The sequence below is a fragment of the Mesoplodon bidens genome (genome assembly GCF_964165515.1).
Source record: "Mesoplodon bidens genome assembly, chromosome: 19".
Taxonomy (NCBI): Eukaryota; Metazoa; Chordata; class Mammalia; order Artiodactyla; family Ziphiidae; genus Mesoplodon; species Mesoplodon bidens.
In genome coordinates, this window is record NC_138179.1 from 18439082 (window position 1) to 18463949 (window position 24868).

Below are 24868 nucleotides of genomic sequence, written 5' to 3' on the forward strand. Positions count from 1 at the left end.
AGGGCCATGGTTAGACCTGGAAATGAATTGGCCTGAATTCAGGGGCTTTCTGTGGGCACAAAAGGCTGTATAACTTGTGTCCTTGGGCACAGCATCTTATGAGGGTACAGGAAAGGCATGTAGTAGGAGTTGGGAGAAGCAAAGAAAGGCATGCCAGAGCCTCTGCTTATGTGTTGAAGTCTTTGCAGTTGATTAATTGCAAAAATAATTTATAATTGTTACAGAAAATTTTAAAAATACTGAACAGCAAAAAGGAAAAAAATTATCCTTAACTTATAACTCATTTTGACATATATCCTTCAAGATATTTTTCTCTGGAGGGTGATGTGTGTATTCAACATGAAGACATATATGTTGAGAAAAAAGGGGTCACATTGTTCTAAACCCTACTTTTCTCACTGAACAGTACAACGTGACTCTTCCTAGTAGCATAATCAACACAGATCTCCTCTTAGAGTATTTTATTGTATGGGCATACTTCCTTGTATGATTTATTCTTTCCCTCATTGATGGGTACTTCAGCTCTTTCCACTTTTTTTACCCATAAACAGTGTTTCGACAGATACCCTTGTATACATATCTTTGTGTAGTTGCCCAAATATTGCTTTCAGGTAAATTCCTTTAAGTCGGTTTATGGGCCAAAATACGTGAACATTTTTCAGGCTTTGGACACATAGTACCAAATTGCCCTTCAGAAAGTACCAGGCTCACACTTACCTACAGTCCTTGCCAACACTGGATTTTCTTTTTAATTGTGGCCAATCTGATAGGTGAAAGATGTTATCTTACTATTATCTTAATTTCTTTCATAACTTGGGAGGTTGGGCATGTTCCAATTGTTTATTGGTCATTTTACATTTCTCCTTTAGCAAGTTGTTTGTTCCTGTCCTTTGCACATTTTTCTGTTTGCTTTTCCAAAACTTATTTCTTTGAAATTGAATTATGCCAGTAATGTAGGTCTACCTGCTTGTGAAGCAGGCCATGTATAAAGCAAAACCCCCTTCACTATTCTCTCCGCCTTCTCCATATAATCACTTTTTGATAGTGTGAGGTATATTCTTCTGTATTATTTTCTGTGCATTTATATACATACATATAGGTTATTTTAGGTTTTGTTTTTATTAAAAAGGGGTCATATTCTATGTGATGTTCTGATTTGCACCCACCTCTTAATATATCTTGGAGAGCATCTTATATAAGCAATATAGATCTACTGCTTTCTTTTTGAATAACTGAGTAGTTTTTCTTTTTGAACAGCTTTATTGAGATATAATTCAGTACCATAAAACCACGCATTCAAAGTTTACAGCTTAGTGGTTTTTAGTATATTTACAGAATTGTGTAACCATTACCCACAGTCAATTTTAGAACATTTTCATCAGCTCAGAAAGAAGCCATATATCCTTTAGTTATCACCTTCCAAATCCCCCATTTCCCTCAGCCCTAAGCAAACACAAATCTACTTTTTGTCTCTATAGATTTGCCTATTCTGGATTTTTTTTTTTTTTTTCTTTTTGCGGTATGCGGGCCTCTCACTGTTGCGGCCTCTCCCGTTGCGGAGCACAGGCTCCGGACGCACAGGCCCAGAGGCCATGGCTCACGGGCCCAGCCGCTCCGCGGCATATGGGATCCTCCCAGACCGGGGCACGAACCCGTATCCCCTGCATCGGCAGGCGGACTCTCAACCACTGCGCCACCAGGGAGGCCCCTGGATATTTTATATTAATGGACTCATGTGGCTTTTTGTGTCTGGCTTCTTTTACTTAGCATAATGTTTTCAACGTTTATACATGTTGTAGCATGAGCCAGTACTTCATTCTTTTTTTTGTTAATGGCTGAATACTATTCCATTGAATGGATGTGCTATAATTTGTTTATTCAAAAGTTGATGGACTTTCGGGTTGTTTCTGCTTTTTGGGTATTATGAATATTGCTGTTGTGAACATGAGCATACAAGTTTTTGAGACATATGTTGTTGTTTTTTTTAGGAGTTTATTAATTAATTAATTTATTTTTGCTATGTTGGGTCTTGTTTCTGTGCGAGGGCTTTCTCTAGTTGTGGCAAGCGGGGGCCACTCTTCATCGCGGTGCATGGGCCTCTCACTATCGAGGCCTCTCTTGTTGCGGAGCACAGGCTCCAGACGCGCAGGCTCAGTAGTTGTGGCTCACGGCCCTAGTTGCTCCATGGCATGTGGGATCCTCCCAGACCAGGGCTCGAACCCGTGTCCCCTGCATTAGCAGGCAGATTTTCAACCACTGCACCACCAGGGAAGCCTGAGACATATGTTTTTATTTTATTTATTTATTTATATATTTTTAAAATTTTTATTTATTTATTTATTTATTTTTGTGGTACGTGGGCCTCTCACTGTTGTGGCCTCTCCCGTTGCGGAGCACAGGCTCGGGACACGCAGGCTCAACGGCCATGGCTCACGGGCCCAGCCTCTCCGCGGCACGTGGGATCTTCCCGGACCAGGGCACGAACCCGCGTTCTCTGCATCGGCAGGCGGACTCTCAACCACTGCGCCACCAGGGAAGCCCAGAGACATATGTTTTTAATATATGTTTTCATTTCTCTTGGGGGTATATACCTAGGGGTGGAATTGCTGGGTCAACTGGTAGTTCTTTTTATGTTGCTGGATTCAGTTTGCTAGAATTTTGTTGAGAATTTTTGCATCTATTTTCATAAGCTATATTGGTCTGTAGTTTTCTTTTCTTGTGATGTTAATTTTGGTGTCAGTGTAGTACTAACCTTATGGGATAAGTTGAGAAGCATTCCCTCTTCTATCTTTGGAAGAGTTTGTGAGGAATTAGTATTACTTCTTCTTTAAGGGGTAGAATTCACAACTGAAGCCATTTGGACCTGGGCTTCTCTTTGTGGGTAGTTTTTGGATTACTAATTCAATCTCTTTATTTAATATAGGTCTTTTTAGATTTTCTGTTTCTTCCCAAGTCAGTTTTGGTAGTTTGTGTATTGCTAGGAATTGTTCATTTCATCTCAGTTATTGGCACACAGTCTTTCATAGTATTTGTATTTTATTCTACGTAGCTTATTCTAACCAATTTCCTACATTTAAGTTGTTTCCATTTTTTGCTGTTACAAAAAAATGCTGCAATGGCCATTATATTGTATCCATCTTGGTGTTCATGTGTAAGTGTGTTTATAGTATACATTCTTCGAAGAGGAATTGTTGGGTCAGAGGTCTGTGTATTTAAACTGTTGATTGTTTCTACCTCCTTGTCCTCTTTTTGCTCATCTTTTTAGGCTTACTGATCTGAATAAGTTCTTTATGTCTATTATTCTTGGTATCCTGGAGATTGGAGTTGGTAAGAATACACAGAACAAGTGGGAAGGATAGGTTTGAGAGCTGGGTGTTTGATGGCTGCTTCTGGTCAAGGGTGCTTGATGTGGGTGACCCAAGCTTGTCCTCAACCCTGTACATTCACAAGTGGGGTTTCCAGACCCTGGAACCTGAACTGCTGGGGGGTAGAGACTCTTTGCCTCTGATGGGCCACCTTTAGCCTGGGAGAGGTCACTTGGAGTCTGCAGCAGGGCCAGGTCCTTGCAGGTAACTCCACAAGGGTCCTTTCCATGGTGGTTCTCTTCTGAGAATGCTGAGGGTGACGGGGCTGCAGGCAATTCTGGCCCACTGGTGCCTGCAGAGGAAAGCAGGGTGGATGCCCTGCCTGTGCATGAAGAAGTGACAAGGACATGCTTCCTTTTCACTGCTTTCTTTTGTTTCGTATTCATCTGGGGACTGTCTCTTCTGGGCGCTCATTAACTCGTGGCTTGCCAGTGCCCCGATGTGGGCAGTGATCTTACGACAAAAAAGTGTAGCTGTTTTCACAGAACGGGAAGTGGGGACACTTCTGGGGCAACCTCTGCATGTGTTTATTAGGGTAGAGCTTTCAGTCCCTCACCCTTTCATTCCACTTTTTCTCCTTTTGGTCTTACCTGGAGTTTACAAGGGTGGCACCAAAGTAGGTTAAAAGTTTGGATTTATGTAGTTTACGATTTTAAAAATAACCCATCCAGGCCACTGGAGGCTGCAGTTCAATGGTTTTTAGGTTTTGCTCACCAGTTCTTGGGTCCCAAAAGGTGCCTTGGGGACAGGGGACAGGGACAGGCAGAGGTGGCACATCAGGGGCTCTGCCTTGGCCAGAGCAGCTGTGCGTTTACTGGTTTTGTATGTTGGAGTTCTAAGTGAGACTTCTGTGAGAAGACAGAAGAGCTGTGTGTTGCCACAAAAGTTGGAAAACTACTTGTGTGGGACATCTTGGCCTCACTGTTGCGTTGAAAACATCCCAAACACGAATCCTGCTGGAGGCTGAATCCCAGGGCTGACAGGCGTTTTGCAGACCTTGGCTTTTCCCAGGGACCCCTCCCTCTTGACAGAGACTGAGTAACTGTTCTCCCCAGGGCCATTTGCCAGCCTGGGCATGCTTTCTTCCCCCTCTTGTTGTATGGGGTATTCTGGCCCTCCAGCCCTGCAAAGGCAAGATCAAATTATCTTCTCTTTGATCCAAATGAATTTTGTCCCTGGGGGAAGCCCTGGGTTGAGCTTCCAGACAGTCAACGGACAGGCTTTCTCAGCAGACCTCCTGGCTGATGCCCCATCTTTCTCTCCCCGCCCTCTTTGTGTCTTTCAGTCAGCGGAGTTCTTTGAGATGCTGGAGAAAATGCAGGTGAGCATCCTCATTGTCGGGGAGCCAAGCACCGGGTGGGGATGCTGCAGTGACCTCAGCGGACACGACACCAGCAGAACCCACAGGCAAAACTCGGGTCCTTGGAGGGAGGGCAGAGAAGAGAGAACTCACAGTCCTGATGGCCTGGACCCCCTGAGGCCATTTCCATGTCGAACGGCACAGAGGATTCTGGGACGGCTCCCGCCTGAAGGATGGAGAGAAGACAAACAGAACCTGCCAGCAGGGCAGACGGATGTGGGGCGGGTTTGAGAGGGTCCGTTGTTCCTGGAATGGGTTGGAAAGAAAGCTCCTTCTTAGGGGGCTCATCTCACGTCTGCGAGGTAGAGCAGCGGAGTGGGAGACAGACCTGGGTTCAAATCCTGCACCTAATACTTGCTCGCACTAGTTCCTTCCCTTTTCTAAGCTTCTCGCTCCTGTTTTCTGTCTACTCACAGCACTGTTCTCACCTCACTGACACCAGACGTGGGGCAGTTTTCCCACACTAAACAGTTCTGCGAATCCAGCTGGGTGCCCTACAGTTTCACTCAATTCTGAGACTGTCTACCTGGAGAGAGTGTCAGATCCCACAGGTGAAGGGCTCAGTCTCACAAGACCACCCTCCTCCCCTGACTTCAACACCAATCCCAAGTCCAGGTTGGCACCTGTGCTTCTGACTCACTGGCTACCAATCGGAGGTTCCCACAACCCCCTTCTCGGGTTCGATTAATTTGCTAGAGTGGCTCACAGAACTCAGGAAAACAGTTTACTACTAGATTATCAGTTTATTATAAAAAGCTGTAACTCAGGAACAGCCAGATGGAAGAATGGCCTCGGGCAAGGTATGTGGGAAGGGGTGCAAGCTTCTATGCCTTCTTTGGGCACAGCATGTGTTCACCAACCAGGAAGTTCCCAAAACCCTGTCCTTTTGGGTTTTTGTGGAGGCTTCTTTACATGGGCGTGATGGATTAAATCATTGGCTATTGGTGATTGATTGAATCTCCAGCCCCTCTCCCCTCTCTGGAGGTTGGGGGTGGGGCTGAAAGTTCCAACCGTCTAATCGGGGTTGGTTCTCCTGGCAACAAGCCTCCATCCTTAGGGGCTTCCCAAAAGTTACCTCATTAGCATAAACTTATAACAAGACACTCCTTTCACCTTTATGGCTCTGGAGCTGTTTTAGGAATCAGGGACAAAAGTGCAAATGCTGTAACAAAAGATGCTCCCGTTGCTCTGATCACCTAGGAAATTCCAGGGGTTTTAGGAGCTCTGTGCCTCAAACTGCATGGAGACCAAATATATATTTCTTATTATAAATCACAAGATCACAGCTTCTATAAATAAGAATGCCCGCTTACATGTAAAATACCCACTTACATGGTTGTTGGGATGAAATGAGAAATATGTAAATACTTTGTAGGCATTGCACAAAAATCAGTGTTCAGTGTTGGGGGTCCTTTATAATCACCCCTCACCAAGGGGTCAGGGCTCACAAATGAGAACCACTGCCCTAGGGAATATGGGGGGGGAGGTCCAGAAGGCTTAATAAATGTAGGTGGGAAGAAGATGCTGATAATAGCCCACGTATTAGAAGCACTTCTCTGGGCTCGGAGATTGACAGGCGTTATCTCATGTCTTCCTGACAAGGCCCACAGGAAGTAGGCATAGTATTATTATCCCCATTTCACAGGTGAGAAAACTGAGGCACAGAGATATTAAATAAAACACTTAAGGGCTCAGGGCTAGTAAGTAGCTTCAAGGCTTAGCCACTATATTATGGTGCTCTTTACCCTAAGTAGCTGCTGCAGGCTCCAGGAAGGAGGATCCGGTAGTGATGGAAGCTCTAGGAGGAGAGGCAGAGAGTGTGCCCACAACGGGCCAGAGATGCAGGTGGAGATGCTGAGAAGGCAGCTGCTACCAGCAAGCGTGGTCCTCATGGGAAAGCCAGGTCTCCCTAAGGGGGGAGGGGGAGGGACTGTTTGAGGGAAAACTATTATTAGTGGTTGTGTCATTATCACGAGCAAGTTATTAAAATCCTGCTCTGTGCCCAGCAGTGTGTAGACTACAAACTGATTTATGTGCATTTAGGGAATGTACAGTCAAGTTGCGGAAACAGGGAGGGCACCGGCCTTGACAGTGAGTGATGGGAGGCAGTGTGTAATAGGTGCTCAGTAAAGCTGGGATCTTCACCTCGAGCCATGGAATCCCTGCACTCTGGCAAGCTGGCGGGGAGTTTGCGGCTCACCCTGCCTTCTCTCTGGTTGCTCCCACTATCCACTCACCCCTCACCGCTAGCCAGGGCCCCCGGCCTCCCCAACAAAGGGCTTCTCTGAGCACAGACTCCAGCCCCACTTAACCGGCCTCATTGTCCTCATGTTTCGAGGCTGCTGGCTTGTCCTCTCAACTAGATTGGGAGCCTGGCAAGGACAGGGGTCTTTTTTTTTTTTTTTTTGCCACGCTGTGCAGCTTGTGGGATCTTAGTTCCCCGACCAGGGATTGAACCCGGGCCCTCTGCAGTGAAAGCATGGAGTCTTAACCACTGGACCACCAGGGAAGTCCCAGGGGTCTGGTTGCTTCCTGTGTGTCTCCACGGCAGGCGGCTGACACCCTTGGGCTGTTGGTCAATTTCATCTCAGTTGAGATTGCTGGTGGCTGAAACCGGACTTCCCAGTGCTTGGGCCTCTACCATGTGCCCACTGGGTCCCAGCCTCCGAAGGGCCACAGTTTCCAACTCCTCTGCCTGTATGAAACTCACATGGGAAGCGGCTTCTATGAAGTGTGGCTGGAGTCTGTCCTTGAGTGTGGGTGCCCTTTCTCATGCTGTGGGCGTGAAGACTGAGCCTCAGAGCAGTGAAGTATCCAGGGCACTCAGAGTTGTGAAGAGCTGAAACTAAGATCCAGGACTCCTGACCTCCCAGACCGAGAGTCTAGGGATTTGAAGAAGGGCACAATCCCTGTGAAGCAACAGGGGCTGAGTGCACAAGCTTTGGATCCCTTTGGTCCTAGGTTCAAGTTCTAGCTGAGTATCCTTGGTCAAGTCACTCTACCTCTCTGAGCCTCAGTGTCTTCACGGCTGGGGATGGGGGAGGGGGGCATAATCATAATACCTGTTGCAAAGAATGACACACAGAGACGGCCCAGTGCTGCGTGGTGGCTCTGTTGTGGGGGAAGGCACAGGAGGAGGTTTGCTGTCCTGCCCCGGGGCTGTTCCCAGGCAGGGATGACTAGTGCAGAACAAGCAAAACAAACTCCTGACATCACCCCCATCCCCATCCGCCCAGTTTGCCTCCCTGGACAGGGTCTGCTGGCCACTCAGGTGGTTTTTATCCCTGTGTGTGGAAAGGAGCACCTGTCCAGCGGGAGGGGGCCCTCCCACGCCCTCCCACGCCCTCCCATGCCCTCTTGAACAGCGCCGCAGGTGACTCAGCCCAGCCAAGTCTGGAGAAGCCCAAGTCTAAATCCACCCAGTCAGCAGGAGTCCTGGGCTCTGAGAGCTGTGGGATAGGACCATGCACTTGTAGACACACTTGTAGACACACAGTCCAGCTTCAAATCCAGGTGCTGACACTCACAAGCTGTGTGACGTTAGGCCAGCAACCTACTCCCTGGGCCTCAGTTTCCTCGTCGGAAATAGGTGCTGAGGGCTTCAAAGGAGACAACGGAGGGAGCGCCATGGAAGGCCAAGATGCTGATGTGTATTATGATCAGGCAGCAGCCGCTTCTGGACACTCTTCTCTCTAGAGGGGACCTGTTTCTCCTACTGTGTCCCTGTGTGTCCCAGCGTCTCACACCCTCATTAGATTTATTCAGACAATCTTGGGAACACCATGTGCCCCCCTCCCTCAAAGCCTAGTTAATTCAGAACGTGACTATAGGACTGGGCCCGGCTCCCTGGAAGAGCATTTTCCAGATAAATGCAGATGATCCCCTTTAATCCAGGCCCAGCCATGGTACCTGTCCCTTGTGGTGACACATCTGTGAGGCGGGAGGGTGGGTGTTAGAATCCTCATTTTGCAGATGAAGCCATGGAGGCTGCAAGAGGCTCAACTTTGTCAAGGGTCATGGATAGTACGACAGCAGCAGAATGAGGACCAGGTGGCCTGCCTGTCACCCTTGGACCTTCCCACCGGGGGGGGGGTGGAGCTGGTGTGGCATGAGGTCCAACATGTGGGCATCGAAGACACCCGAAGATGCAGGTTCCTATCCTCGCCTATCACCTACTGGCTTTGAGAGAGCCTGGTGGAGATATTTAAGCACCAAGATGAAAATGCTGCCTACCCGTAGTTTTACTATATAGTGATCAGTCTTCCAAGGGCTTAACACACTCTCAACATTTAATCTTCACCACAAGAGTAGGTGACATTTTCGTTCCCATTTTACAGATGGGAACACTGAGCTACAGAGAGGTTTTTGTGACTTGCCCATGGTCATCAGGTCATAGGCAGCAGTGTTGGGATTTGAATCCTGGTGATCTGGCTTGAGCCCACGCTCTTAACCCCCTACGCTGCTGCCTTGCCTGAGGCTGCTGTGAGGCCTGAGTGTGTAAGGGCCCAGCACATGCCAGCTGTTTCTGCTATTGTTACTAACCCCCAGCTAAGGCAGCTGCTACTGATAGACTCCTCTGTTTGGCCTGTCTTCTGTGACCTTTGCTTTTCCATGGATCCTCTTTTCCTTGTTTCTGCAGGGGATCAAGCTCGAAGAGCAGAAGCCGGGACCCCAGAAGAACAAGGTGGGCTGGGTGGGTGACAGGCAGGGGACAGAGCTGGCATGCTGGGGTCTGCTATCTTACACTAACTCTTATTTTCACCAAGAGCCACTTAAGTGGCCACACTGTGTTGACTGGTGCACAGTGGGCAGCAAGGGGTGCCCTGGCTTGACGCCTTTAGGGCAGCTTCAGGGTGTGCTGGGGTGGAGGCCTTGGTGAGACAAGGCTTGTGGCTCAGCTTGGCTTCTCTGCACCTGCTCCTGCAAACGGACCGCATGCAGCATGTAGGGGTGTCAGGCTCTATGTTCCAGGCTCCGGAGGCATCAGCTCTCAGCTTCAGCTTCCATTGCCAAGGGCCCAGGCATGCAGCTTATCACTTAGAGGTTAACCCCCTTTCCTGGAGGGGGCTAGGTGGGACCAGAGGTCATCTTCCTGTTACAGCATCCTAGGGTGAGAAGCTGGGTCACAGGAGTGTGGGACTCAGCGCTCTGCATTCTGCATCTTCAGCTGCCAGGGTTTGCACTCAGGTTTTGTCAGTTTGGGGAAGAACTCAAGCCAGATCCCAGAGCTGCCTCTAGGCTGTTCTGTCCGGTGTTCTTCCCACTGATGCTCCCAAAGCCCTGGTGCAGCCTGCCAGGCCCCCCAGCCTACTCCTTACCCCATCTCGAGTAAGGAATGGGGAGGGGAATGGAAACAGTGATCAAACTTTCTGGTCATTGCCGGGACTAATGGTGACATTGTGTGGTTTGTCTTGCAGGACGACTACATTCCGTACCCCAGCATCGACGAGGTAGGAACTCCCCTGGCTGCACTGCAGCTCTGGGTCCTGTCTTTGGGGGGGTGCCGGGGGAGCTGACGGTGATGATGTTGATGGTCCCTGCCCCACCCCACGTGGGAGAGAACCCTGGCCCTGGGACTTGAGGGCTTGAGGCCTCTTGCCACCTTTCCCTTTGCGACCTCAGCTTTTCCATGTTTAAATTGGGGGTACCCATCCAAGCTTTGCATCTCTGAAACTACAGGTTTGGTGAAGCTGGAGACGTTGTAGGGTTCAGGGGAGGGGTTCATGTTGCTGCTTTTGGCCTCAAAGACGGGATCCCCTCCTTGGAGCAGTTCAGAAGTTGGAGGGCACCCCGACTGGCACCTCTCCCCGCCTCCTGCAGACCCAGGGCAGGCTGCAGTGCAAGACCCTCCCTCTGCCTCTAGGTGGTGGAGAAGGGAGGCCCATACCCCCTGATCGTCCTGCCCCAGTTTGGGGGCTATTGGATTGAGGACCCTGAGAACGTGAGCACGCCGACCTCCCTGGGCAGCAGCATCTGTGAGGAGGAGGAAGAGGACAACCTCAGCCCCAGCACGTTTGGCTACAAGCTCGAGTGCAAGGGTGAAGCCAGGGCCTACCGCAGGCACTTCCTGGGGAAGGTGAGGCCCAGGGGGCCCGGGGGCAAAAATAGCTTTTGGAGGGGGAGGGCCCCAGGAACCCAGCGTTCCTCTCCAGTTGCCCCTTTATCTCTGTCTCTCCTCTTCGAAGTCGCCCTCCTGGTCCTTGCTGCCTGCCTGTGTCCTCTTGGAGAGGTGTGACTGGCTGTGCTCCTGGGCGGGGATGGGGCGGACAGAGGGTGTGCAGAAGTTAGGAAGGCTCTTGGTGTGATGAGTCTGGGTGGGGATCACCCCCAACAAATATTTTAGGAGGTGATGGAATGGGTAGTGTTTGGGAGTGAAGGAGGGTGGAAGGGACAAATAGGTTCTCACACCTTGGAAGTCTGTTTCTGTCAAAATGGTACAAGTCTCTCGTGTCCTCATTCAAGCAGGTCCCCCTGAGTACTTGTACTGGATGATGTGCTGTGAGCCTCTGATGGCTTAAAAGTGACAGAGTTACATTTCTTTAAATATATTCTGCCCATTAGACTTGCCAGGTTCTGGAAATCCCGAAGGCAGATTCCGGAAATCTCCGGCCTAAGGCAGCTTTGCAGTCTTAGGAGCTGCATCAGAACCCCCTGGGGAATGTGTTAAAGTGCAGATTCGAGGGCCGCATCCTGATATGGCCTGTCTGGTATGGGCTCCCTGGGCCAGGAAGAGACCCACTGTCTGGAGGACCTCCTGGCTCCCCTTGGGTGGAGGGCCAGTGATCCTCCTAGCTTTATTCCCACAAATAGTCTGAATTGGCAAGCGTTGCATCTGGACTTGTAGACACAGAGTCCAGCTTTGCCCCTGGAAGTGGACTCGATATCTTGTGGTGAAGAACTTGGGCTTTGGTCAAGACAGGTGTGGGTTTGAACCCTGGATCTTTCACTATTATTTGTGTGACCCTGGACAGTTAACAACTCTGGACTTGATTTACCCATCTGTGAAATGGAGATAATGATGTTTTCTCCTGCATGAAGTTGTAGTCAGGATTAAAGGAGATAAGGGCTCTTAGGCCCTCAGCCCAGTGCCTGGCACGTCCTGGGACTCAGCTGGGCCTCTTACTGTGACCCTTCTCCTTCTTCCCCTCCTCCCCCCTCCCCCCATCATCACCAATAGCAGCCACAGCAGTAGCATCCTTCTCTTCCTCATTGCTCTGGGGCTTCTGACTCCTGGTGAAGGAGGTGATTTGGGGGAACATGTCTGGAGGGTCCCCTCCTTCCCGCTAACACCTGATTTCTGCCTCTAGGATCATCTAAACTTCTACTGTACCGGCAGCAGTCTGGGGAACTTGCTCTTGTCCATCAGGTGTGAGGAGGCGGATGGTATTGAGTACCTCCGGATCATTCTCAGGTGGGGCTTCTGCACTGTTAGAGGCCACGCCTCTCGTGGCCAGGACCCAGAAATACCAGTCTGACAAGTCTGCTCTGGGTGTGCTGGGGAAACAGACCTGGCTGGAATCTTGGGGCTATGTCTGAGTTGCCAGGCAGGGAGACCAGGTGTTTATGCCTGGGGCTGATTGCGGGAGTCAGAGTGGTATCTGGTTCAAGGTCATCTAGACTGCACCCCAACCTGCCTCTCTTGTGGGGACTGGGACTCTGAGGAAGATGGCTTATCCTGCTGAGATGCAACTCCAACCTGTCCCGGGAGAGGGTTTGCCAGAATACTACCTACGGTGTGCAGCCAGTCAGGGAAAATAGATCCCAAAGCATCTGTGTGCACCCGAGACGGAGTCGTGGTCACAACAGGAGCACTGATTCACAGCTAAGCTGGGGACCTCTCTCTGGAATATGACCTCCTCAAGGGCAGGAACTGGAACTGGTTTCTGTTTGGTGTGACTAACGTGTTTTGTAGAACCTCCTTTGCAATAATGACAGAGGGATGGTCTGTGTTCTCTGCAGGCTTATGGTCTAGTGGAGAGGAACATGGAGGAGTTTAATATGTGGTGCAGGTATTATTTTAGTGATTTACACAGGACGCTGTGGGTGCACAGAGTCTGTCTTATTTATCTCTGTCCCTGGTGGGCTGGTGGAGAAGCTGGGAAGACCAGTGCTGGTGCTTAGCCATGAGCCTGTCAAGCTCCCGGTCCATATTTGTGAATCTAAGTGGAAGTCCTTGAAGGTATTTGGAAAAGAGCAATAACATTCTTTTTTTTTTCTGCCCAGATTTTGAGATAAATTTGGGATGGGCAGGGACACATAGCCTTGCTATAGGAGAGGTGAGAGGGGGGGCTGGTACAAGGAAGTTGTCAGCACTCATCCAATTTTGGTTTGCTCTTTATTAAGAAAGGAAGCAATTTTCTTTGCTGAGGTTCACCTGGCTAGAAATGATGTTTGCAAGGCAAGGAAGAGTCCATTAAATTGCTAGAGCCAATTTTATGAGAGAGTAATACCTGGATCCCCATCTCCTAATAGGATTTCGAGCTAGGTGAACCTCTGTAAAGAAAATTACTTCCTTTCTTAATAAAAATCAGACCCAGGTTGGGTAGAATTCCTGAGTAAGAAGATAATTGAACACAAGGATCTAACCCTCTTTTTCTAGTATATAGCCTATCTGAAATGCTGCACCTGGACTAAAAATGAGAGAAAGATGCCCAGCATGCAACATACTTTGATGATTTTTTTTTTTGTCATCTGTGGGGTAGTTAGGACTGTAATGTAGGTGATATTGAGAGTTGAACCCCATTGCTTCTTCCTTAGAAAGCAATGTAGTGTGGGAATATGTGAAATTGGAGATTTGGGGACAATTCTGTGCTGTTTAGAAGTAAGGGTGAGCCCTGGAACAGTCAGGGGTCTTTCTACGTGGAACCACTTTTGTTGTTTGGGGTCAATAGCATTTGAAATCAGTGCCCTGGGGAGCCCAAGCTCAAATGTGGCTCTCCCAAACAGAAATCCAGCGAGTGGGGTGGCAGAGAGAAGCCATTCACCAGCTAGGAAGTTGGATAATCACATCGTGTACCCAGAGTAATGGCCAAATTGAAAACCAGACATAAAAAAATTGGTCCCACAGCCTAGTAACTTTACCAGGCACAAAGAAGAAATTATGCAGAGATGAAATTCCTCCGCTGGCAGTGACTCCTCTCCCAGCTTCTTCCTCATTCCCTGCAGGCTTCTGGATTATTTAATTGATGTCTTATAACAGCCAGCTCTCTAGCCTAAAATCTGAGGAGAGAATTCTAACAGCATCTGTGTGTGCCATGAGAGTTGCCAAGGAGAATCTACTCACAGTTTGGAGATAAATAACAAGCCTGAGTAGATGTCTCCTTTTTCAAGTTTGGATATAAAAAGAAGGAGAGGGGGGAAAAAAAACCCCTCATAGTTTGGTAAAAGAAAAGATTCTGCATCTAAAAAAGTATAACCTAGCATTTAGAAGGCAGGGAAACTTTGAAAAGGATTTGTTATAGAAAGCCAAATAACATTTAGATATCTATTAACTTTGTGTTTTTGGCAGACTTATAGAAAAAAATAAACTGTTTTAAAGACAAAAGATTAAGGCAATAGAATGATATGAAGAAGGTGCTGGTTAAATTAAGGAAATAATATAAAAAAACTAAAAATGGCCAGGAAGAATTCTAAATGATATTACAAACAGTAAAGAGCAGAATCAACTTTGTGGAAAACCCAGTTAGTAATATTGAGAATAAGCTTAAGAAGCTCTCACATAATTCAAAGGTAAACACAACAACTATAAAGTGATAAGCAAAATTATAATGAATGTGGAGGATAGTGAACAGGAATTAAACATGTGGATAATGGATGTTCTTTAGCTGATTGAAGACTTAAATCTGCAGATCAAAATGACTCACCAGGGCTTCCCTGGTGGCACAGTGGTTGAGAGTCTGCCTGCCGATGCAGGGGACACGGGTTCGTGCCCCAGTCCGGGAAGATCCCACATGCTGCGGAGCAGCTGGGCCCGTGAGCCATGGCCGCTGAGCCTGCGTGTCTGGAGCCTGTGCTCCGCAACGGGAGAGGCCACAACAGTGAGAGGCCCGCGTACTGCAAAAAAAAAAGATAAATAGGAAATTTTAAAGATACTTAAGGATAAAGACAGATTATTTGTGAATGACAGCTAGGCTGAGAGCAGACTTCTTATCAGCCACGGGACAATGGGACAATATCTTTTTTTTTTTTTTTTTTTTTTTTTTTTTTTTTTTTGCGGTACGCGGGCCTCTCACTGCTGTGGCCTCTCCCATTGCGGAGCACAGGCTCCGGACGCACAGGCTCAGTGGCCATGGCCCACGGGCCCAGCCGCTCCACGGCATGTGGGATCTTCCCGGACCGGGGCACGAACCCGTGTCCCCTGCATCGGCAGGCGGACCCCCAACCACTGCGCCACCAGGGAAGCCCGGGACAATATCTTTAAAGTGGTGGTAGACAGCTGTTTCAGATATTTAAAAAAACGAAGGGAATATATCAGTTACAGACTCTCCCTGAAAGAATTACTAAAGGATGTACTTAATCTAGAAGAAAAGAGAAACCAAAAGGAAAGATGCAACTAAAAAGTGAGAAGAAATAGGTAAACTATGTTGATAAGTTTAATTACTGACTGGAAAAAGGAAGTATTTTTTTTTTAAAATAAAGGATTCTTGTATTAAATTTACAAACAAATGTAGGAAGGACAGTGGGAGGGAAGAGTTCAGTAGCTATTGTGTCCCCTCCTTCCTCAGGAGAGAGATAGCAAGTAAGTTTAGAGTTTGTTGGAAAAATATAAATATGTGTATTAGAAGTTACAGAAACTTCTGTAAAGTTTCTGTAAAAAGAAAGGGTTATTAAAAACACAAAATGATAAAAGTAATTCTAAATACATTAGTAATCACAAGTATAAATTAGCCTATGAAAATATCAGGCTATCAGACTGAACTAAAAATGCAGCTATATTCTACTTAATAAGAGACATGTCTAAAGAAAAACGACATGGAAAGATTTAAAATAAAGAAATAAGAAAAGATATGCTGGAGAAATACTAACCAAGAAAGCTGGTGAGCTAGTAATATCAGACAAAATAGAGTTTTAGGGAAAAAGTGTTAGTAGGGATAAAAGGAACACTCCTTTGTAACTTGGGAATCCTTCCCTACTCCTGATTTTCTTGCTCTGTGAAGGGAACACTTCTGTGTGGCACCCCTGGCTCTCTTCACCCCCTTGATACAAGGCTAAATTTGGGAGTAAGAACTTGATGTGTATAGCTGTGTCCTTTTCCCTTTCCCTCTTGGAGCTAGCTGCCCTCAGGGCATTCCCCCTGCTCCCTGTGCTGTAAGTCCCACCTGAGCAGACCCCACGAGAGGAGGCTTGCCCCTTGCCCAGCACTGCCTGTGGGTGTGGGGGTAACTCTGGGGTGTAGTCAGAAGACCCACTGCACCTTCACAGTAAGCTCATGTGCTTCCTCTTCACCTTTGTCAGTGCCAAAGGAGTTATTTTAATTCCCAAATTACTTTTAATTTCTTTTCTCTGTATTTGTTCATAACTTGGGCAGAGAAGGATGCCCTTTACTGGACCCCTCAGAGGCCTCAGCCTACATGATTATCAAAAGAACAGTCCACCTGGAAGATCTAACAGTCGTGAACTTGTATTTAGTAACATAAGTCTTGAATTTAAAAAGGCAAAAACGGATAGGAATATAAGAAGCAGACAAACCCTCATAGTGGGAGATTTCAGTAACATCTCTCAGATGCCAGTGGACCAAGCAGACAAAAAATTGTGAGGATATAGAAGATTTGAACAACACAGTTAACAAATTTGATCTTGTAACATACATTCTTGAACTCAACAAAAGAGAAAAAAAATATATTCTTTTTCAAGCTCAGATGGAACATGAAAAAAAAGTCCATGTATCAAGTCAGCAAATTTCAAATAATTAATATATAAGGTATGTTCCCTGAATATACAAAAATTAAACTAGAAATCAACAATGAAAATACTGAAAGATAAAACTCATATATTTGGAAAGTTAAAAAAATAAAGAAAACCCTTTTAAATAACTCAGGTGCTGAAGGGGAAATCGCAAAAAACTGACAAAATATTTAGAACTAAGTGACAATGAAAATACTACCTATCGGGGCTTCCCTGGTGGCGCAGTGGTTAAGAGTCCACCTGCCGATGCAGGGGATGCGGGTTCATGCCCCGGTCTGGGAGGATCCCACGTGCTGCGGAGCGGCTGGGCCCGTGAGCCATGGCCGCTGAGCCTGCGCGTCCGGAGCCTGTGCTCCGCAACGGGAGAAGCCACAACAGTGAGAGGCCCGCGTACCGCAAAAACAAGAAACAAAAAACAAAAAACAAAACTACCTATCAATGTGTGGGATGCAATTAAAGTGGTACTTAGGGAGAGATGTATAGTTTTATATGCATTTTTAAAAAAGAAGAAAGATTCAGTGTGTAAGCATGCAGGTCAGGATGTTAGGAAGAGAATAGTAGAAAAAAAAAACCCAAAGAAAATAGAAGGAAAGAAATATAAATGGCAAGAATAAGCTAGTGAAGTAGAAAGCAAAAATAAAAAAAGAATAGAGGTAATAGACAAAACCAAAAGCTATCTCTTTGAAAAGATTAATAAACTAAACCCCCAGCAAGGGCTGACTAAGGAAAACAGAGAAAAGATACCAACAGATACTATTTCCACAATGAAGGAAGGGACACAACTACAAATAGAAATGAAATCTTAAGAGAATACCAAAAACAACTTTATATCAATGCATTTGATGGATAATTTTATAGAAAAACCCCGTAAATTCCCAAAAGTGACTCAATAAGGAGTAGAAAACCTAAACATTCACCATTAAAGAACTGAACTGGGGGACTTCCCTGGTGGTGCAATGGTTAAGAATCCACCTGCCAATGCAGGGCACACGGGTTCGAGCCCTGGTCCAGGAAGATCCCACATGCCGCGGAGCAACTAAGCCTTTGCGCCACAACAACTGAGCCCACGCGCCTAGAGCCTGTGCTCTGCAACAAGTGAAGCCACCACAATGAGAAGCCCGCACACCGCAACAAGGGTGCCTCCCCACCCCCGGCTCACCACAGCTAGAGAAAGACTGTGCAGCAACGAGGACCCAAAGCAGCCAAAAAAAAAAAAAAAGAGCCAAATTGATAGCCACAGGTATCCTCCCAACAAAGAACAGCAGGCCCAGAGATTTGTCTGTGAAATCTCCAACAAATTTTAGCAAACCTTTAAGGGACAGAAAATTCCTATGGTATACAAACTATTTCAAAGGATGAGATGCTCACCAGCCATTTTACGAGGCTGGAGTAACACCTGGATATCAAAATCTGACAAGGGAAGTACAAGAAAATAAAATAGGCCAGTGTTGCTATTGAACATAGATATGAAACTCTAAATAAAATATCAATAAATTCAGCAGGCTATGAAAAAAATAATACATCATAAGCAAGAGGAGTTTTACCCATGGATTGAAAATATAGCTCAAGAGAAATGTAATCCACCAGGTTAACAGATTAAAAACCATATGATTATCTCAGCAGATGCAGAAAAGCATTCGGTAGAATTCAACACTTTCATAATGTGCTGAATGAATCAGGGGAACAGGCTAAATTTAGCCTTATGGTGAATCCCTTTATAAAGCAACTTTCATCCCATCTATATTTTACGTAAATCCAGATTTTCAAATATTAGTTTTTCTTTTCATAAAGGTTTAATTGCATGTCAGACCCAAATATGTCCAGAAGCTCTGCCCAGTTCTTCTGGAGAACACAAAAAACCCACAAAGAAACAAAAAAGTAATGTCGAACTTGAAGGTAGCTATTTGCATTTTCCGTATTTCAGTTGCAGTCAGCTGTACCAGGCAGGTTCTTTGAGTATCCATTTCCATGGGGTCCCTAAGTAGTACTCCATTTTCCAGTTTGAGTGCAGCGCCCAATGCCTGGGTTGAGTGGAATGAGGCAGGTCTGACCCAGGGTGACGTGAAGCAAGTACCTGCCTTGTGGCCTGGCGTGACCTCAGCCACCTTCCTCATTGACTCCATTTCTGTGGACACCCCTTTCTCATCCTCATCCACGTGTGCAGGTCCAAAGTGAAGACAGTACATGAGCGGATCCCCTTGGCTGGACTGAGCAAGTTGCCCAGCGTCCCTCAGATTGCAAAGGTAAAAGCTGACACTGAGAGGAGGTGGCTTCCTCTTTTAGGCCAGGTCTGGCCTCTGGGGTAGGGGCGGAGGCTCGTCCTGGGTGGACTCTGCCCTTGGGGAGGGGAAGGCCATTGTCCTCTTGGGCCCTTGACTGCATGGATGCGGTTGGGGGGAGCGGTTGGCGGATGCCCCCCTTTCCTCTACACCTTGCCCATCTCATCCTCGCTGCTGAGGCTGATCAGGGAACAGGGTAATCCATGGTCTCTGCCCCCAAATTCACAGCTAGTTCAGGAGACAAGAGAAATGGAGAGACAGGGCTGGAGAATACAGGCAGCTGGGGAGACTTCACAGCTGAGGACGGTTGGGTGGAGGGATGACCGGGCTGTTGATTGAGATGGAGGGCCCCCCCCGCCAGGTAAGGAGCCATCAGCTGGTGGAGGGGCCCATGTCACTTCTCTGGGATCCTGGGAACTTGGAAACTGAGTGATCAAAGTGGGGTGAGAAGGATGGTCATCTGGGTGGGGTTGGACCCACACTCTGGGAGTGGGAATGCCAGGCAGAACTGTGTCGGATACCTTCGGTGGCCTCACTTCAGCAGGAAACCCCAGGAAGGTCCCTTGACTTTCCTGACCACATGCGAGTGAGCAGTAGCACCAGGATCTGACCCCAGGCCCCCTGACCCCCGCAGGTCTTGGCCTCATGCTCTTCTTCTTGGTGGGCAGAGGAGCGCAGGTGCCCTCCATGGACGTGGCCCCTGAGCTGTGTGTTTCTCTCTCCCTGCTTAGGCTTTCTGTGACGACGCAGTGGGGCTGAAATTCAACCCTGTCCTATACCCCAAGGTGAGGACCTTCCCCCCTCCCCTTGCTCAGGGCTCTGCCATTTGGCACGGATTTGCACGCCTGTGGCTCTGTGGGACATTCTCTGCATCTTGGGGGGTTTTGTGGGGTCTCCGTGATAAACCTCCATGTCTCCCCCTCTCCCTGCCCACCCCTTCACAAACTGATCTGCTGGAAACCCATCCTCAGCCACGCCTGGGTCCCCAGCCCGCTGGAATTGGTCCCCAGCTGTGTGGAGGTGGCAGACGGGTAGCAATGGTGCAGCTTCTCAGTCTGGTCGTACCTGCCTGAGGCCAGTGCCCGGCTGGGGAGTGATTCTGCCTCTAGCTGGGGGGCTGCTGCAGACCTGGTTAGCCATCAGGAAGGGGGCAAGGCGGGCAGAAGGCAGAACCCCACTAAGAAATAAAAGGCCAGACCTCCGCTCCCTGTTGCCAGCATTACTACAGGTCTGAGGCCTTACAAGCCTCCGCCGGCCCCCTAGTTAATAAACTTGGCTGGTTCTCTGTTAACAGTTTCCTTAGGCTTGGCCTGATCTTGACCCCAGTTCTGATGTCGGGGTGTGGGTGGGGAGAAGAGCAATAATAACAAAACAAACTCCCAAGCCCGCTCAAGAGCAATTATGCTGTGAGAGGACTTAATCACCCATGGACAGGGAATCGCTTTAAATAGGCCATAGGAGGAGACCCAAGGCACTGGCTGCTGCTTCGCGAGCCCACAGGGCCTGGAGAGAGGCCGTGGGAGCAGGGCAGTGCTTCCGAGCATCCACCATGGGCTGGCTGGGGCTCGCTGCGGCAGGCTGGCTGGCGCTGATTCAGTCCATTCCGAGTCCCAGTTCTGACAGCCAGGAACCAGGAGGTGAGACATTTGATGAGGGAAGAGGGGTCCTGTCCTGGCTGGGATACCCAGAACCCCCTGGAATGAAGCCTCATATCTTCACAATTGGGCTTGACACACTATTTGTCCCCATGCGGGGGCTGAGCTAATGGCAGGGTCCTCTCCTGCACAGAGAATGTGCCAGAGCCCTTCTCTCAGACACCTCTTTTACCCCCCGAGCATCTGTAGGCGCTTCCCAGTAAGATGCTGTGCTCCATGGAATATTTTCTATCATTCAGACTGCCCTCCCCTTTATAATTAAAGCTGAATTTGTGAGGTTTAACCAAACATCAAAACCCCATCATAAAGCCCTAACTTAACTACAAGTTTGGCAATTTTTGTTGTCAAATCACAGCCACTGAGAGAACCCGATGACTCTCATTTTTGCATAGTTTTCTCTATAGCTTGGAAAGCCTCCGGCTCTGGTAATAATGGGAGAGCAGCTGTATTTTCATGTTTTCTAGATTGGAAGGACTGCTTCGTCCGGCTGGGATGTTAATCTGGCTGAGATGTGTGTGTGTTTTTACAATTCACGGAGTTTAGAATGTTCCTTGGAAGGTGTCCATGACCGGGTGCCTCTTCCCGGGCAGGGCAACTGCTCCAAGCCTTTGACTCATCCCAGGCCGGAGTGGGGGGCGCCCTCTGGGGTCGGGCAGCGCTGTTCTTCCAGGGGGAGCTGAGAAGTGTCCATTTCCTCAGGCAGCTGAGAGCCACACAGAGATATGTCAGGGGTGACAACCTGACATGGGCCACATACTCTGGCCCAAAAGTCATGCCTGGTTCTTCCTGTAGCAAAACATGTGGTCGAATCCCTCCTTTTTATTGCAGAGACCATCCCAATAGTCCCCAAGTCTTGTGTTTCCTAACAAGCTGGTCCAACTCTGATCTTTCTGGAGGGTTTACATAGATGATGATGATAATAGCTACTGTGTGCTCAGCACTTCATGTGCTTGATCTCCCTGAATCTTCACAGCCACACGTCTCCATTGAACAGGTGAGGAGGGACTTCCCTGGTGGTCCAGTGGTTAAGACTCCGCACTTCCAATGCAGGGGGCACAGGTTCGATCCCTGGTTGGGGAACTAAGATCCCGCATGCTGCGCAGCATGGCAATAAATAAATAAATAAATAAATAAATAAATAATAAAAATAAAGAAACAGATGAGGAAACTGAGGCCCAGGGAAGTTAAGTGGCTCACTCAAAGCTGCACAGGTGAAAGCAGTGGATTCAAAATGAGAGCTTAGTGTTTCTGACCAGCTCTTTGAAGCACAATAGAAAATTAGATGGAACCAGTGGTCAGGGTTTTTTTGTTTATTTTTTCTTTGCATGTTGAATTAGCGTATGTTCCTCCTTAGAGACCTCTTATCTTATGGATAAAGGGGATTGAAGTCTGGGCAGGAGCAGTGCCTTGCTCAAAATCACACTGTTGCTTAGAGGTGGAATTGGAGCTAACATCATCCTCGCTGACTGGTTTTGGGGTCCCGGCTTCACTTTTTACTCCCCAGATAAAACACTGGGGAAAAGTCAGTTCCCCATGTCCTGCTGGACTGCCTGTGTGTCCGGGCCTTGGCTGGCATATCTGGAGGGAAATGGAATGGGTGATCCAGAGGTTTGGTCACCACTGGCGGAAGTCCAGGGGCTGGGAACAGCTGAGACCTTTGAAGTTGCATCTTGACCGTGTACTTTGGACTTCACCCTTTCTCTTCCTCCATGTGTGGATGTTTCATATCAGGGGGGCATGTTCTCCACCAAAATGGGTACTTCCCCTTCCACTTGCCTCTTCGTTTTGCCTCCAAGTTAATAATCTGATTTCTTCTTCCCACATTTTCCAGGCCTCCCAAATGATCGTGTCCTACGATGAGCATGACGTCAACAACACCTTCAAATTTGGGGTCATTTATCAAAAAGCCAGGCAGGTAAGCATCACGAATCCATACTGGTCACTAGATCCTGTGGTTTCTGCCTGGGGACTTTTGTTTTCCCATCCCCCAAGCACAGGAGCCCTGCATTAGGTTCTTAAATACACTGAACACAGTGACCACATTTCATATATGAATTAGACTGGAGGTGGTAGAATCTTCAAGGTGGGCTGCTGCTCTCAAAAAGGCCTGCAGATCCCTTAAACGGTAATGTAGCTTTTCATGCAGTGAATGCTAATTCGTTCTGGCTCCCGCGGCTTATATGTAACAATGAGCTGTTCGTCACAAGAAAAGTCAGACTGGGTGGAGGGAATGGATGAGCACAGGCTGCTTTCTCCTTGCCCACCACTCTCCTGGCTGGGAATTAGCTTTGGCTCCCCAGACTTGAGTAGTGTCCTGGCATCAGCTGTATGCTCTCTGCCCAGCTTTGTGTTCAGTGATGTCACGCTGGTAGCTTGAAATCAGCCACGATGGAAGTATTCACACCATGGAAATGGGCAAACACCAGGGCTTCTGTTTTTTGTCTTTGGAGAGGAGGTTGTTAAAGATTTTACCAGTACACAGTGCTTGTCCTCCTCTATCTCTTGTAGCGCTCACGTGCTGCTTTGGCGTCAGTTGACCAGAATGGTGTTTCTCAAAGTGCGTTCCATGAGACACTAGTCCAGTGAGGTACTCTGTGAACACATGAGTTCCAGGGGGGTGGGGGTGGTCAGTTGTGTGGGAACATTTTCAAGGTTCTGAGAACCCCCAGAGTAGAGAACTCCTTATAACTTTGTTGAACTCAGTGTTTCCCATACGTATTTGACCACAAACTTCCTATCCTCCTACCATGAACTTTTATTAGCATCCTGAGAAGTGGTCTGCTGAGCACACTGGTATTTCCTCAGCTGGGTTGTATGGAAGAAGGTTCCACACCTATTTCATCTTTGTATCATCCAAGAACCTAGCATGGGGTGTTTATATAAATACACTCAATTTTTTTTTTTTTCGGTACGCGGGCCTCTCACTGTTGTGGCCTCTCCCGTTGTGGAGTACAGGCTCTGGACGCGCAGGCTCAGTGGCCATGGCTCACGGGCCCAGCCGCTCCGCGGCATGTGGGATCTTCCCGGACCGGGGCACGAACCCGTGTCCCCTGCATCGGCAGGCAGACTCTCAACCACTGTGCCACCTGGGAAGCCCCACTCAATTTTTTTCTATGTGAATGAATGAGTGAATTAATTAATTAATAAAAGTTTTGACCCTGTGAGTGGTAGGTCGATAATATCTTCCAATATTATCTGTGTCATCTTTTTTGCGTGACAGTGTCTTTCTCAGCTGGATGATAGCTGACTTCCTTGTCTGAAGATATTAGACCACAAGAGGCATGTGTTCACTTAAAAACACTCTAATTAATGAAGGCTTGTGGAGCTGAAAGACCAACACAGATAAATCTTATAATTTAAGGGAATTATTCAAGTAGCCACTCTAATTATTTTCACATACTGCATTTTTATTTTGTACAGCTCTGATAATACAGTCCCACTAATTAAAGTTCTTTGCTTGTGAAATTTACCAAAGCAGATCTCATAAGGTGATTACAGTCCAATATTCCAGCAGAGTTATAATTACTGAACATTAACCATCACCTCTGAGAAGGAGTTTGAAGGAGTCTGTATGTTGTTTATGTACCTGACACCGCTGAGGCAAGGTGGGGTAGCCCCGGCAGATAAAAGTCTTTTCTTAAAATATTTGGATTGTTGTTTTGCAAACCCTCATTGGGGGGATTAATATGAACATTTGTTGTGTGAAAGCCCTATGCTGGTTTTAGGATATAAATAAGCCCCATCTAACTCTCTGTTTGTCAGGCACTTTGCTAAGCCTGTGGAGGATACAGTAATGACTAAGAACATCTCCCCTGAGTCCATGGTCACGTTCAAGGACAGTATAAAAATAAAGACAGTAATACCAGGCTGGGTGTAAATCCTAGAGAGAGGTGCACACCCCAGAGCATAAGCTGGATTGTTTTCTCAGGAGAAGATGTATGTTGCTTAGAAGCAGCTATTCTCCCAAACCCTAGCTTCATGACCTGGGGCCTACAGCATGCTGAACTAGAGTTGGGATGCCTTCATGACATGTGACAGATCAGGCATCGGGAAACCTTTTCTGTAAAGGGCCAGATAGTAAATATTTTAGACTTCACGGGCCATACTGTTTGTGTTGCAACTATTCAACCCTGCCTTTGCAGTTCAAAAGCAGCCGTAGACAATACTAAATGAATTGGCCTGGCCATGTTCCAATAAAACTTTATTTATAAAAATAGGCAGCGGGCCCCACTTGGCCCCCAGGCCATAGTTTGCTGACCCCTGCTAGAAAGCAGTGTTTCCCAAATTTTAGACGTTCACAAACCA

The 24868-nt window shown here is 47.6% G+C and overlaps 1 protein-coding gene across 1 annotated transcript in view; it reads left to right on the forward strand.

Moving 5' to 3' along the window:
• RAP1GAP2 (RAP1 GTPase activating protein 2) overlaps positions 1-24868 on the forward strand; it is a 186987-nt gene that overhangs the window by 122354 nt on the left and 39765 nt on the right. The window contains exons 4-11 of the mRNA XM_081220432.1: positions 4651-4686; positions 9365-9409; positions 10143-10175; positions 10589-10801; positions 12033-12136; positions 18794-18872; positions 19640-19693; positions 22395-22478. Coding sequence (XP_081076558.1) covers positions 4651-4686; positions 9365-9409; positions 10143-10175; positions 10589-10801; positions 12033-12136; positions 18794-18872; positions 19640-19693; positions 22395-22478 — 648 coding nt within the window. The remainder of the gene's footprint in view (positions 1-4650; positions 4687-9364; positions 9410-10142; positions 10176-10588; positions 10802-12032; positions 12137-18793; positions 18873-19639; positions 19694-22394; positions 22479-24868) is intronic.